Raw genomic sequence first — 16,926 nt, 5'->3', positions numbered from 1 at the left:
TTATCCTCATCATTTATTTATTTTCTTATTTCCTTTCCTCACCGGGCTACTTTTCCCTGTTGGAGCCCTTGGGCTTACAGCATCTTGCTTTTCCAACTAGGGTTGTAGCTTGGCTAGTAATAATGATGATAATAATAATAATAATAATAATAATAATAAAGTATAGTTACGTACAGTACTTTTCAAAATATCTAATTTGTACAATGGTATTAGTTATTGGTACCTTTTCTCTTAAATGAAATTCGTCTTTTAAGCTTTGTAATGTACCTGATAGCAATGGCTCAATTGGAGAAGATAAGAAATTATGTAAGAAAGTAGTATAAAAAATTTACCGAAACAGCAGCCAACTATAAATTTACAGACTGTCATCACGATAGAGTGGTTCACATAGCTAAAAGGCACACATTGGCCGTACACACATCTACCTCTATCGATATTCATGCTACAAAATATTTCAGTCTTGAAATCTGGCCAAAGAGCTGTTCCAGTAACTAGCCTCCTGGCTAGTACAGTGGTAATCTGTTCGCCTAACATTTGCATGGCAGCAGATCGATCCCAGCCCGGGGCTATGAGTTTAAGATGTTTACTAGGGAGGCTACTGCTTTCTTTAGCACCAAAGTTGGGGTTACTCGGCTGACGTTCTGGTGATCATCTATTCTGATGAAATTGGAACTAAAACCAGACACCTTTAACCTTTCAAGTAAGCATTTGAGTGACTCTGGCATAATAATCAAGGAACAAATTGTCAGAGTATATCAGCCTACCCATAAGCTTTAAGGGCATCCATCAATACCAGACTTAGAAAACATTTCCTAAATATGATATTTTCATAATAAAATAAATTTTTGAATATACTTACCCGCTGGTTATATAATGGCATCTTGCTATATAACCAGCGGGTAAGTGTATTAAAAAATTTATTTTATTATGAAAAATTTTATTTTTATAATAAAATAAATTTTTTAATATACTTACCCGGTGATTATAATAGCTGCAACTCTGTTGCTCGACAGAAAACTCTAAGGTAAAATTCGCCAGCGATCGCTACGCAGGTTGCGGGTGTGCCCAACAGCGCCATCTGTCGTCCAGATACCCAGTACTCAATGTAAACAAAGAACTCAATTTTCTCCTCGTCCCACTGCGTCTCTATTGGGGAGGAAGGGAGGGTCCTTTAATTTATAATCACCGGGTAAGTATATTCAAAAATTTATTTTATTATAAAAATAAAATTTTTCAATATTTAACTTAGCCGGTGATTATAATAGCTGATTCACACCCAGGGGGGTGGGTAGAGACCAGCAAAATATGTTTACATTATTATGAGCTAAGAATTTTTATTTCATTTTAGAAGTTATCAAAATAACAAAAACAAAATAAATAGGTACCTGGTAAGGAAGTCGACTTGAACAATTACTCTGCCTTTTTAAGTACGTCTTCCTTACGGAGCCTCGCGATCCTCTTAGGATGCTGATCGACCCCTAGGATCTGAAGTATCAAGGGTTGCAACCCATACAACAGGACCTCATCAAAACCCCTAATCTAGGCGCTTCTCAAGAAATGACTTTGACCACCCGCCAAATCAACCAGGATGCGAAAGGCTTCTTAGCCTTCCGGACAACCCAAAAACAACAATAAAAACATTTCAAGAGAAAGATTAAAAAGGTTATGGAATTAGGGAATTGTAGTGGTTGAGCCCTCACCCACTACTGCACTCGCTGCTACGAATAGTCCCAGAGTGTAGCAGTCCTCGTAAAGAGACTGGACATCCTTAAGATAAAAAGACGCGAACACTGACTTGCTTCTCCAATAGGTTGCGTCCATTATACTTCGCAGAGATCTATTTTGTTTAAAGGCCACGGAAGTTGCGACAGCTCTAACTTCGTGTGTCCTTACCTTCAGCAAAGCTTGGTCTTCCTCACTCAGATGGGAATGAGCTTCTCGTATTAACAGTCTGATAAAATAGGATAAAGCATTCTTTGACATAGGCAAAGATGGTTTCTTAACTGAACACCATAAAGCTTCAGACAGGCCTCGTAAAGATTTAGTTCGTTTTAAATAGAACTTAAGAGCTCTCACAGGGCATAAGACTCTTTCTAGTTCATTTCCAACCATATTCGATAAGCTTGTAATATCGAACGATTTCGGCCAAGGTCGAGCAGGCAGCTCGTTTTTGGCTAGAAAACCAAGTTGTAGAGAACATGTAGCCGTTTCAGATGAAAATCCGATGTTCTTGCTGAAGGCATGAATCTCACTGACTCTTTTAGCTGTGGCTAAGCATACCAGGAAAAGAGTCTTTAAGGTGAGATCTTTTAGGGAGGCTGATTGTAGCGGCTCGAACCTGTCTGACATGAGGAATCTTAGTACCACGTCTAAATTCCAACCAGGTGTAACCAAACGACGCTCCTTCGTGGTCTCAAAAGACTTAAGGAGGTCCTGTAGATCTTTATTGTTGGACAGATCTAAGCCTCTGTGACGGAAGACTGATGCCAACATGCTTCTGTAACCCTTGATAGTGGGAGCTGAAAGAGATTGTTCTTTCCTCAGGTATAAGAGGAAGTCAGCTATTTGGGTTACAGAGGTACTGGTCGAGGATACAGATACTGACTTGCACCAGTTTCGGAAGACTTCCCACTTCGATTGGTAGACTCTAAGGGTGGATGTTCTCCTTGCTCTAGCAATCGCTCTGGCTGCCTCCTTCGAAAAGCCTCTAGCTCTCGAGAGTCTTTCGATAGTCTGAAGGCAGTCAGACGAAGAGCGTGGAGGCCTTGGTGTACCTTCTTTACGTGTGGCTGACGTAGAAGGTCCACCCTTAGAGGAAGAGTTCTGGGAACGTCTACTAGCCATCGAAGTACCTCGGTGAACCATTCTCTCGCGGGCCAGAGGGGAGCAACTAGCGTCAACCTTGTCCCTTCGTGAGAGGCGAACTTCTGCAGTACCTTGTTGACAATCTTGAACGGAGGGAATGCATATAGGTCTAGATGTGACCAATCTAGGAGAAAGGCATCTATATGAACTGCTGCTGGGTCCGGGATTGGTGAGCAATATATTGGGAGCCTCTTGGTCATCGAGGTTGCGAAGAGATCTATGGTTGGCTGGCCCCAAGTGGCCCAAAGTCTCTTGCATACATCCTTGTGGAGGGTCCATTCTGTTGGAATGATTTGTCCCTTCCGACTGAGACAATCTGCCATGACATTCAAGTTGCCTTGGATGAACCTCGTTACTAGCGAAATGTTTAGACCTTTTGACCAGGTGAGGAAGTCCCTTGCGATCTCGTACAACGTCAGTGAGTGGGTCCCTCCTTGCTTGGAGATGTACGCCAAAGCCGTGGTGTTGTCCGAGTTCACCTCCACCACTTTGCCTTGAAGGAGAGACTTGAAGCTTTTCAAGGCCAGATGTACTGCCAGTAGCTCCTTGCAGTTGATATGCATTGTCCTTTGACTCGAGTTCCATATTCCCGAGCATTCCCGACCGTCTAATGTCGCGCCCCAGCCTACGTCCGATGCGTCCGAGAAGAGAACGTGGTTGGGAGTCTGAACAGCCAGGGGCAGACCCTCTCTGAGGCTGATACTGTCCTTCCACCATGTCAGGCAAGACTTCATCTTCTCTGAAACGGGGATCGAGACCGCTTCTAGCGTCTTGTCCTTTTTCCAGTGAAATGCTAGGTGATATTGAAGAGGACGGAGGTGTAGTCTTCCTAATGACACGAACTGTTCCAGGGATGATAGCGTCCCTATCAGACTCATCCACTTCCTGACTGAACATCGTTCCTTCTTCAGCATGTTCTGGATGCATAACTGGGCTTGGCTTGTTCTGGGGGCCGACGGAAAATCCCGAAAAGCTAGACTGTGAATCTCCATCCCTAAATATACAATAGCTTGGGATGGGACCACTTGTGACTTTTCCATATTGACAAGGAGACCCAATTCCTTGGTCAGATCTAGAGTCCACTTTAGATCCTTCAGACAGCGACGACTGGAAGAAGCTCTGAGAAGCCAGTCGTCCAAATAGAGGGAGGCTCGGATGTCCGCTAAATGAAGGAATTTGGCTACATTCCTCATCAGCCTCGTAAACACAAGAGGAGCTGTGCTTAGGCCAAAGCACAGGGCTTGAAACTGGTAGACAACCTTTTCGAAAACGAATCTTAGAAAAGGTTGGGAGTCCGGGTGGATGGGGACGTGGAAGTAGGCGTCCCTTAGGTCTAACGAGACCATCCAGTCTTCCCTTCTGACCGCTGCTAGAACCGACTTTGTGGTCTCCATGGAGAACGTCTGCTTTGTGACAAAGACATTCAGCGCACTGACGTCTAGCACCGGCCTCCACCCTCCTGTCTTCTTTGACACCAAGAAGAGACGGTTGTAGAATCCCGGGGTTTGATGGTCCAGGACTTTGACTACCGCTCCCTTCTCTAGTAAGAGAGACACTTCCTGTTTCAATGCTCGTCTCTTGTCTTCCTCTCTGTACCTGGGGGAGAGATCGATGGGAGACGTTGCTAGAGGGGGTTTTCGTACAAACGGGATCTTGTACCCCTCTCTGAGCAACTTCACAGATTGTGCATCTGCGCCTCTCTTTTCCCAGGTCTGCCAGAAGTTCTTGAGTCTGGCTCCCACTGCTGTCTGAAGAAGCTGGCAGTCAGACTCTGCCCTTAAAGGACTTGGTTCCTTTCTTCTTTCCACGTCTCCCTTCGGCACGAGCACCTCCTCTGCTGGAGGCTCTGCCACGAAAGGGCGGAATAAAACGGGACGCTGGAGTGTCCATCCTTGGTCTAGCTGACAAGGTAGGCAAAGGGGTGGCTTTGCGAGCAGAGGACGCAACAAGATCGTGAGTATCCTTCTGTATCAAAGAAGCGGCAATCTCCTTAATCAGGTCCTCTGGAAAAAGGCACTTGGAAAGAGGAGCAAACAGAAGTTCGGATCTCTGGCATGGTGTAACTCCAGCTGAAAGGAATGAGCATAGGTTTTCACGCTTCTTAAGGACTCCGGACACGAAAGATGCAGCAAGCTCATTAGATCCATCACGTACGGCCTTGTCCATGCAGGACATAATGAGCAATGAAGTCTCCTTCTCCATCGGAGAGATCTTTCTACTAAGAGCTCCTAGACACCAGTCTAGGAAGTTAAAAACCTCGAAGGCTCTATAGATACCTTTCAAAAGGTGGTCCAGGTCCGAAGATGACCAACATATTTTTGAGCGTCTCATGGCTAGGCGGCGGGGAGAGTCTACAAGACTTGAGAAGTCGCCCTGGGCAGAGGCAGGAACTCCCAAGCCGAGAACTTCTCCCGTGGCATACCAGACGCTCGATCTAGAAGAGAGTCTAGCAGGGGGAAACGTAAAAGCTGTCTTCCCTAAACTCTTTTTGGACTGCAGCCATTCTCCTATCACCCGCAAAGCTCTCTTGGACGAGCGTGCGAGGACGAGTCTAGTAAAGGCAGGGGTGGTTGACGGCATGCCTAACACAAACTCTGACGGAGGAGAACGCGGAGCCACAGACACAAACTGGTCCGGAAACATCTCTTTGAACAGGGCCAAAACTTTCCTAAAGTCCAAAGAGGGTTGCGTAGACTTAGGCTCGTCCAGTTCTGAATGCGGTTCATCTACGTGTGCAGCACCATCATCATCAGAAAGTCCCTCATCCGAGTATTGATGAGAAAGCGGCAACGGAGTGGGTAACGGCTGGATAGCTGAGTCCGGTCGCACGGGTGCATGCGTGACTGAGCCGGACGCAACGTCATGGAACTGTTGCCCAGTCTGTGAGCTGGCAACAACCATAGCAGCGCGGGGACACACAGCGTCTACTCCAGACTGTCTAGACTGATGTGGGTGCGCAGTGGCAACCACACTGGGTTGCGGAGGTTGACGCACCGCGTCAAAACAAAACAACTCTGACGGTTGTTGAACCTCACGGACGTCAACGGATACCTCCGTGCGTCGCTGAACGTCAACATGTGGCTGGCAGATCACACTGGAACGCATGGGTGGCGGAACTCTCTCAACTGGAGTGCGTGAGAAGGTTACCTCAGCGTCCCCAGGACGCACAACCGATCGTGTGGGTGGTTGTAGGCAAGGAGCTGCACTAGCTACTGGTGCGGCAGCAACCTTCTCCTCACGAAAGTCCTGCATAAGCGACGTTAGTTGCGACTGCATGTCTTGCAGTAAAGACCACTTAGGGTCTACAGGAGCAGGTGCGGCGACAGACGGTGTAACTGTCTGAAGCGGTACCGCTTTGCCTCTCTTAGGAGGTGAGCAGTCATCGGATGGCTGCAGCGAGTCCGAACTGACCCAGTGGCTACAGCTGGGCCGTTGGACTTGCGCGGAAGGGACCGACTTGCGCTTTAACGGTCGTGAGACCTTGGTCCAGGGTTTCTTGCGAGAAACCTCTTCCGCAGACGAGGTATAAATGGGCTCTCTCGTCTTTGTTAGGCAGGGGCGATCTTGGGTAGATACGCCCGATACCACGGAGGGAACGTCTGTTCGCTGATTAAAGCCTCTCGAACCCATTTGTCGTACGACATTGCTTCTCCCCTGGACTTGGGAGCTTGCAAGAGGTCCCGAACTAGGAGGACGACAGGCACGAACAGACGAACCCTCAAGCGCAACACTATCCACAACACTATCACTCACTTTAACACTTCCCACTGCACTTTTACACTTCAGCTCCTTCACATCCGCCATGAGCTGATTACGGTCACTAGCCAGGGACTCAACTCTCTCACCCAGAGCTTGGATGGCACGCATCATATCAGCCATCGAAGGTTCCTGAGTGCCAGAAGGGGGATTAGGAGCAAACACTACAGGGGAAGGAATAGGTTGTGGGGCATGAGGAGAGGAAATGTCAATAGAACGAGAGGAACTTCTCCTAACTCTATCTCTCTCTAGCCTACGTGTATATTTTTGGAATTCGATAAAATCGAATTCCGAAAGCCCAACGCACTCCTCACATCGATCTTCCAATTGACAGGTTTTATCCCGACAATTGGAACAAACAGTGTGAGGGTCGATAGAGGCCTTCGGAAGACGCCTTGAACAGTCCCTAGCATTGCACTTCCTAAATTTTGGGACTTGTGAAGGGTCAGCCATTTTGAATTGGTCAAAGGGGAATTCAAAAACTATCAAAAAGTCATCAACAAAGAATCCATAATCAAAAAGAGTTCAAGGAATTGCGAAGAGAAAGCCTGCACAGCGAAAGCTCAAAACTAGAATAGTGTACTTCACCAATTAGTTGTGAAAACAAATCCAGTTTAGCAACAGCGAATAAGCACGTCTTGTCGGGAGCACGACAGAGAGAAAATTGAGTTCTTTGTTTACATTGAGTACTGGGTATCTGGACGACAGATGGCGCTGTTGGGCACACTCGCAACCTGCGTAGCGATCGCTGGCGAATTTTACCTTAGAGTTTTCTGTCGAGCAACAGAGTTGCAGCTATTATAATCACCGGCTAAGTTAAATATTGAAAATTATATTTTCATAAAATAAATTTTTGAATATACTTTACCTGCTGATTATATACAATGGCATCTTGCTATATAACCAGCGGGTAAGTATATTCAAAAATTTATTTTATTATGAAAATGATATTTTCATAATAAAATAAATTTCTTAATATACTTACCCGCTTGTTATACAAGTTGATACCATTATATAACCAGCAGGTGAGTTTTATTTTTAAAAATCTAGATCTTTAAAGGTTTTATAGATCGCTGATAGTACCCCAGCAGGACAATATTCTCCCAAGACCCATCTCCACCCAAGCTCGGATCAGGGAGGGTAAGGCAATGGCTGCTCAAAAAGATACCGAGGTTGCACACACAAGAAACTATCGAGCCTGAGCGGGGTTTCGAACTCCAGGCCAGCCCATCGCCCAGTAGGGACGTTTCATACAGGCTACCACAATGAAAATCAATCATTTGAATCAACTGCTTTTTGAGGTTTTATATTGACCATACTCATAATGGAATTATCATGCGTTTAACCATCAATAAAGTTATTCTCTATTATATACCCTCTATTCTCAAGTACAATAGAATAATACTCCGGATAGCAAGGTTGGTAGCGTCGCAGACTTCTATTGCAGAGGTCCCGAGTTCGGTCCCCGCCAGGGATGCGAATACCGTGAGACCTTCTACCGGGGGGTACTCCCAGGGTGGCGCCTAGGGGGGAGGTTAGAGGGGACTAGTGATAGTCCCTGCTGGCTAATGGTCACCCGAGGAGAAGGATGTAAATCGTCTCAGTGGAGACCTAAAACCCGCAACTTTAACTTTTTAACTTTAAATAATAAAATAAGAGGCTTTACTTTCATCATTTTGATCCACAAACCAAGTTATTTAAACTTTATCAGAACTGTTGATGAAATGCTTATTTTGTTATTAAAATTTTAACTCAGAATTTGGAAATTACTACAACTTACAATACTGTAGAATAATTTTAATGAGAGCAGTACCCATAGTAGCTTATATCACCATTCATAGATACAGCAAATACGCTACATAACTCCAAGCAGATGACACATTTGCTTTCGCATATGTGTAATGAAATACTTTATAACATTTGAGATATTATTGTATAAAGGACAGGCCCTATGCTTCACCTACAGGTTTAAAGACCTCAATTAACCAAAAAACAGGGTCTAGAATAGACTTATTAGACCAGTGTTTCCCAACCTTTTTCCTGTCATTTCCCCCCTGCACCCAGTGCAACCCTCCAGATTTCCTCCTTCATGTGTATGAGGGAAAGAGTAGTTGAAACATATTGTGACGACTTACTAATTTATTTTTCCATTATACAAATATACTGATAAACAAATGGTTACAGAGTAAAATGGATAGAGAGCGGTTAGTAACAACTAACCGCATAGCCATAGAGCTATGAGGTTAGTTGTTACTAACCGCTCTCTATCCATTTTACTCTGTAACTATTTGTTTATCAGTATATGGAGAGCGGCTAGTAGCAAAATAAAAAGGACTTTTGTTTATTCTTCTACTTCAAAATTGAATTGTGAGAAGGTTGAGGCTGCTTCTTGTGCACCAGTGTATCAATATCAGGCCTAGCTTTCTCACCTGATATTTTTTTTAGTTAGTAGCTAGTGTAATTATTTCCCCCTTGGTAGATTCAAATTTCTCCCCAGGGGAAAATTTCCCCTAGGTTGAGAACCACTGTATTAGACCATCCTAACCAAGAGAGTATTCAATAGAATAACGGTTTCTTGGCACTTACGCTTTTTTGAAGAGATGCTATATTATCCATCTTGGGTTGGTGTAATTTTTCCTTGGGTCCTCAAAGTCCAAATGATTCCAATGAATGTGTGTTGTTAAAATAAGTTTCAGACGTCCTGACTTCTAGCTTCACGGGAGAATGAAGGACACACCTGGAAAGTAAAGTTAACATTACCTGATGTTTAACAAATAGCCTTTAATGACGATAGTTTTTTTTTTACAGCAAGTTACGATTCAGTTTAACAAATTAGATAGTACTTTTAACCCTTTTACCCCCAAAGGACGTACTGGTACGTTTCACAAAACTCATCCCTTTACCCCCATGGACGTACCGGTACGTCCTTGCACAAAAATGCTATAAAAAAAATTTTTTTTCATATTTTTGATAATTTTTTGAAAAAATTCAGGCATTTTCCAAGAGAATGAGACCAACCCGACCTCTCTATGACAAAAATTAAGGCTGTTAGAGCAATTTAAAAAATATATACTGCAAAATGTGCTGGAAAAAAATAACCCTCTGGGGGTTAAGGGTTGGAAATTTCCAAATAGCCTGGGGGTAAAAAGGTTAAATGAATATTTTTTAAGCTTAGATGGTAATACGTCAAATTAAAATATCTAAACTGAAAGGGTAATATAAATGGCAATAGGCATATCAAAACAACAGCTTATTAAGTTGTCCACATGATATTCATGATAGTTATCTTGCAACCATTGTCTGTGGCACCTTAATTACAAAGTTCAATGGGCAACAATTATAAGGATATCACTAGTCAAGGGAAGACATATCAAGACCTTGTCAATTGGAGATACATATCATGAACTTGTCGATTAGAGATACATATCATGATTTTGTCAGCTAGAGGCATATCAGGACCTTGTCAATTAGAGATACAAGTCATGACATTGTCAATTAACATACGTGTCATGACCTTGTCAATTACAGATACATCAAGACCTTGTCAATTAGAGATATAAGTCATGACCTTGTCAATTAACATATGTGTCATAACCATGTCAATTACAGATACGTGTCATGACCTTGTCAATTACAGATACGTGTCATGACCTTGTCAATTAACATACGTGTTATGACCTTGTCAATTACAAATACATGTCATGACCTTGTCAGTTAGAGACACATCAAGACCTTGTCAATTAGACACATCAAGACCTTGTCAATTAGAGATATAAGTCATGACCTTGTCAATTAGAGATATAAGTCATGACCTTGTCAATTAACATACGTGTCATAACCTTGTCAATTACAGATACGTGTCATGACCTTGTCAATTACAGATACGTGTCATGACCTTGTCAATTAACATACGTGTTATGACCTTGTCAATTACAAATACATGTCATGACCTTGTCAGTTAGAGACACATCAAGACCTTGTCAATTAGACACATCAAGACCTTGTCAATTAGCGATATAAGTCATGACCTTGTCAATTAACATACGTGTCATGACATTGTCAATTACATACGTGTCATGACCTTGTCAATTAACATACATGTCATGACATTGTCAATTACAAACGTGTCATGACCTTGTCAATTACAGATACGTGTCATGACCTTGTCAATTAGAGATACATGTTATAACCTTGTCAATTAGAGATACATGTCATGACCTTGTCAATTGGATATACATGACATGGTCTTGTCAATTGGAGATATGTGTCATGACCTCGTCAATTAGACATGTGCCAAGACCTCGTCAACTAGACTCGTGCCATGTCCTTGTCAATTACAGATACGTGTCATGACCACGCCAATTAGACACGTGCCATGACCTTGTCAATTAGGCACGTGCCATGACCTTTTCAAATAGAGATACACGCCATGACCTTGTCAATTAACACATGTGCCATGACCTGGTCAATTAGAGATAAGTGTCATGACCTCGTCAATTATACACGTGCCATGACCTTGTCAAATAGAGATATGCGTCATGACCTTATCAATTAACACATGTGCCATGCCTTGTCAACTTGAGATACGTGTCATAACTTTGTCAATTGGAGATACGTGTCATGACCTTGTCAATTAACACACGCATCATGACCCTGTCAATTAGAGCTACGTGTCATGATCTTGTCAATTAATACACGTGTCAAATACGCGTCATGACCTTGTCAATTAACACACGTGCCATGGCCTTGTCAATTAACACACGTGTCATGCCTTGTCAATTAGAGGTACGTGTCATGGCCTTGTCAATTAGAGGTACGTGTCATGGCCTTGTCAATTAGAGGTACGTGTCATGGCCTTGTCAATTAGAGGTACGTGTCATGGCCTTGTCAATTAGAGGTACGTGTCATGGCCTTGTCAATTAGAGGTACGTGTCATGGCCTTGTCAATTAGAGGTACGTGTCATGGCCTTGTCAACTAACACACGTGTCATGGCCTTGTCAACTAACACACGTGTCATGGCCTTGTCAACTAACACACGTGTCATGGCCTTGTCAACTAACACACGTGTCATGGCCTTGTCAACTAACACACGTGTCATGGCCTTGTCAACTAACACACGTGTCATGGCCTTGTCAACTAACACACGTGTCATGGCCTTGTCAACTAACACACGTGTCATGGCCTTGTCAACTAACACACGTGTCATGGCCTTGTCAACTAACACACGTGTCATGGCCTTGTCAACTAACACACATGTCATGGCCTTGTCAATTAAAGATATGTGTCATGACCTTGTCAATTGGAGATACGCGTCATGACCTTGTCAATTAACACACATGTCATGACCTTGTCAATTAACACGTGTCATGGCCTTATCAATTAACACATGTGTCATGCCTTGTCAATTAACACACGTGCCATGGCCTTGTCAATTAACACACGTGTCATGACCTTGTCAATTAACACACGTGTCATGACCTAGCCAATTAGGCATGTGCTATGACCTTGTCAAATACAGATACGTGTCATAACCTCTCCAATTAGTGATAAGTGTCCTAACCTTTTCAATTAGACATGTGCCATGACCTTGTCAAATACAGATACGTGTCATAACCTCTTCAATTAGAGATAAGTGGCATAACCTTTTCAGTTTGACATGTGTCATGACATTGTCGGTTGGAGATACATGTCATGACCTTGTTAATTAGAGATACGTGTCATGACCTTGTCAATAAACACACTTGGAATGGCCTTGTCAATTAGAGATACATTTCATGGCCTTATTTTCAAAATGATGTATATGATGATTTATTTTTTTTTACAATAAAAAACATTGTCATATTTACATAATTCAAAAAAAAGAAAAAACATGAACCATTATGAAACATTTTGTTCATTTAGACGTGAACAACTTCGATTTTATTGTAAATTATAAGACAAAATTGCTTTAATTATTATATGTTCCATTTTTATTAATTTTATTACATTGAATTATTTGGTTAAGTTGTATTGTATTACAGGGTGTGATTTCGAACAGAAAATATGTTTATTTCGAAGAGAGCGTATTTTTTTCTATAAGAAAAAGTAGTTTTTTTCCTAGGTTACATTGCCCTGTAATACACTACAATAATATAAATTATTTCGATGCCCATATTTTCATATAATTTAGATAAAGTCTACATGTTTACATTAAAAGTTGAAATTGACCAAAAACATATATAACTAAATAGAGCCAATATCGATAAAACTGTTACTACATTACGATGGTAAAGAGAAAAGTGATATATACACTAAAAACTAGTGAGTAAAACAAAAAAATAAAAACATTAAAGGTTAATTTGCCGTTTCAGCCGCCCCAAGACAAACAACTCTTTGACAAACCTGTGTGCCATTAAATATTCCTTACGTCAGCTGTCAGAATTCACCATATAAATATTGTGCAATACAGCGGAGACTCACGTGTAGTGGTGCAAATACTGATAACGTAGCTTGCAGTATCATCACGCCGGTGTAAGCCTATCAAATCAATCAGGCCCCACAGATGTTCACTAAATAATCTAGAAGAGCAGCCGGCGTGGTATCACTTACGAAGACATTCTTACAACTACGGCCGTTACGAAGTTGCGTGCGTGTATATTCTCGGCATACTATTGCTTCCCCTGGCGTTAGTTGGCAACTATATGATTATGCCAAATACAAATATCTACATAGGATCGCTTTGCACATATATAAAATAACATTCCCCTAATTTCAAAATCATCGCATATACTGCAATAATAACCATGTGAAGAAAGATAAATAAAATACTAATAAATATCGTTTTAAAATTATGAAAATAGCACAACTGGCAACTGGTATCAATGACGTAACCGAAGCCATGTGCTCGACGAGGGAACGGTTGTGCCGCACCTACAAATTTATCGATTTGTTTCTAGTCATACAGCTGATGTTTTACATATAAGAATGAAGTCGTACGTCGTTACTTTTGACTGGTTAAAAACGTAGTACTCCAGAGGAAAGTTGTAATGATTGACGTGTGTGTAAAAGCTAGAAAGGGAAACTGTTTTGTTTACAAGTGTTCAACTACATTGGTTCACTCATCACCCTCTCTGAAGTTTGACATCGTTACTAAAATTCATTATTTTCTTCTCGATAATATTATCTACATCATAACTGATAGACTTTTAGTCTTCAACTTATCGAATGTGGTGTTTATATTTCTTTAGATTTTAGGATAATTAAATCAAGTGTCTTAACCAGAAATGCAATCGAACCGAACTGGTTCAAACGGCCGGAAATGCCCCAAAAATTTCCACGGAAAAATACTGAACAAACGTTTCATAACCCTACTTTACTTACTTTACTTTGATGGCTGCTTTTCCGGTCCCATACAGCAGGGGAACCCCACTCTCTACAGGACCTCCACTGTCGATTTACCTTGTTCGTTCAGAGTATTTAACATTTCATATCACATATTGTTCATTTACTGTTAAATCGTCACTGTCAAAAGACTCATGAAATAAGAGTCTTCAGTTTCCTCTTGAAAGCCTTAATGTCTTCAATCATTCGAATGTTTCGTGGGAGCTTATTAATATAGTCTCGGGACCGAATATTTAAAGGCTTGGAGCCTAAAGTAGACATATATCTAGGTTCCAACAGTTCTATCATAAGTTGTTTCCGCTTACTACACTCTGATTTTTATATGTTGGTCATAAAACCTGTGATTTTATTATTATTATTATGCAAACATTCATGATGAATAAATTGAAAAGATTTGTGACTTACTAATTAAGCAAACATAATATCATCATAAGGCGAACAGCAATCTTAAATGGGACAGCGAAAATGCTACATTATCAGTCTTGAGTTAATGCATTTCTCGTGGGAGGGTTCTAACTTCTTTGGAGAAAACACAAGTGAAAATATTATTATTATTATTATTATTATTATTATTATTATTATTATTATTATTACCAGCCAAGCTACAACCCTAGTTGGAAATGCAGGATGCTATAAGCCCAGGGACCCCAACAGGGAAAATAGTCCAGTGAGGAAAGGAATCAAAGAAAAAAAATAAAACATTTTAAGAACAGTAAAAACATTGAAATAAATATTTCCTATATAAACTATAAAAACTTTAACAAAACAAGAGGAAGAGAAACTAGATAGAACAGTGTGCCCGAGTGTACCCTCAAGCAAGAGAACTCTAACCCAAGATAGTGAAAGACCATGGTACAGAGGCTATGTCACTACCCAAAACTAGAGGACAATGGTTTGATTTTGGAGTGTCCTCCTAGAAGAGCTGCTTACCATAGCTAAAGAGTCTCTTCTACCCTTACCAAGAGGAAAATAACCACTGAACAATTAAAGTACAGTTGTTAACCCCTTGGGAGAAGAAGAATTGTTTGGTAATCTCAGTGTTGTCAGGTGTATGAGGACAAAAGAGAATCTTTAAAGAATAGGCCAGACTATTCGGTGTCTGCGTAGGCAAAGGGAAAGAACCGTAACCAGAGAGAAAGATCCAATGTAGTACTGTCTGGCCAGTCAAAGGACCCCACAACTCTCTAGTGGTAGTATCTCAACGGGCGGCTGGTATTGAAGATATAGGAGTTAAAAAATTGAGTGCAGGTAAGGTAAGGACACTCCAAAATCAATCCACTGTTCTCTAGTCTAGGGTAGGGCCATAGCCTCAGTACCATGGTCTTCCACTGTCTTGGGGTAGAGTTCTCTTGCTTGAGGGTACACTCGGACACAATATTCTATTTTATTTCTCTTTCTCGACTTTTTAAAAGTTTTTGTAGCTTATGTCTATGAAATATTTATTTCAATGTAGTTACTGTTCTTAAACTTTTTTATTTTAATTGTTAATTACTTCTCTTGTTTGTCATTCTTTTCCTCACCGGGCTATTTTTTCCTTCTTTTCCAACTGGGGTTGTAGCTAAGCTAATAATAATAATAATAATAATGATAATAATAATAATAACAATAATAATAATGATAATAATAATAATAATAATAATAACAATAATAAATGCTAATTTCCTACAGTACACCGCACGGCACAAACTCTATTACCGAAGCCACACGACGCATAGAACTTACGTAACCCTTACAAAGCAGCAACGGGTTATACAAACATCATAAGGTTTAAAGGTCGCTCATGAATGGCAGAGGCAAGGGACAGTGACATTGCCCTAGCAAGCAGGACAATGCCCTAGAGACTGACCATATATTATATGATCAGCGCCCAAGCCGCCTCTCCACCCAAGCTAGGACCAGGGAGGGTCAGGCAGTGGCTAGTGATGACTCAACAGATACATCTATAGGCTCCCCCAAACCCCATATCATTAGCTCACAAGAATGGTAAGGTTGCAGAGATTAAAGGAATAACGAGTATGAGTGGGACTCGAACCCCCGACTGGCAAACACCAAACAGAGACGTTATAGACCTATAGGCTCCCCCAAACCCCCTATCCTTAGCTCACAAGAATGGTAAGGTTGCGGAGATTAAAGGAACTAACGACTCTAAGCGGGACTCGAACCCCGAACTGGCAACTACCAGGCAGAGACGTTACCAATCAGGCCACAACAACCCTCCACCCAAGCTAGGACCAAGGAGGGTCAGGCAGTGGCTGCTGATGACTCAACAGATAGACCTATAGGCTCCCCCAAACCCCATGTCATTAGCTCACAAGAAAGATGAGGTTGCAGAGATTAAAGGAACTAGCGAGTCTGAGCGGGACTCGAACCCCGAACTGGCAAACATCAGACAGAGACGTTACCAATTAGGCCACAATATTAAAGGGATTTCAAAAGTGGAATGAATCAGAGAGAAAAGTAGACTTAACAAAATAAGACCTTATATTCAAGGTCAGAATATCAATGATAAACAGAGACCTTGAAACGTCATATAAGAGTTGATAGGCCTATGTTCATATCCTTATCTTTTACTCTCTTGTTTGTTTCACCTTTGTTTATTTGGAATGTTTTTTGTTTGTTTGTTTTCTGTATTCTGTTTTTTTTTTATGTTTTATGTCTCTTTGTTTCCTGTATTTTGTTTTTAATGTTTTTTTTTGTCTTTGGTCTATGTTAACTTTTCACAAATAAGGAAAATGTTTCTTGAAAATTTACTTTTTTGAGGTTTGGGTCTTTTAAAGCTTTTTTCCTTGTGATCAACAACAACAACAACAACAACAACAATAATAATAATAATAATTTTACGCTTGTATATTTTGAGTAATAATAATAATGGTCATAATCAAAATAATTAATAAACAACCTCATCACCATCTCCTCCTACGCCT

General features: G+C 41.3%; 1 protein-coding gene across 1 annotated transcript in view; it reads right to left on the bottom strand.

The window, feature by feature from the left end:
* LOC137628319 (anion exchange protein 2-like) overlaps nt 1-16,926 on the bottom strand; it is a 199,764-nt gene that overhangs the window by 99,725 nt on the left and 83,113 nt on the right. Inside the window, exon 2 of the mRNA XM_068359482.1 lies at nt 9,208-9,358. Coding sequence (XP_068215583.1) covers nt 9,208-9,237 — 30 coding nt within the window. The 5' untranslated portion in view covers nt 9,238-9,358. The remainder of the gene's footprint in view (nt 1-9,207; nt 9,359-16,926) is intronic.

Source organism: Palaemon carinicauda, chromosome 36, assembly GCF_036898095.1.
Source record: "Palaemon carinicauda isolate YSFRI2023 chromosome 36, ASM3689809v2, whole genome shotgun sequence".
Lineage (NCBI taxonomy): Eukaryota > Metazoa > Arthropoda > Malacostraca > Decapoda > Palaemonidae > Palaemon > Palaemon carinicauda.
The sequence above is the reverse complement of the archived record's forward strand: the minus strand, read 5'-3'. Positions and strand labels throughout refer to the sequence as shown.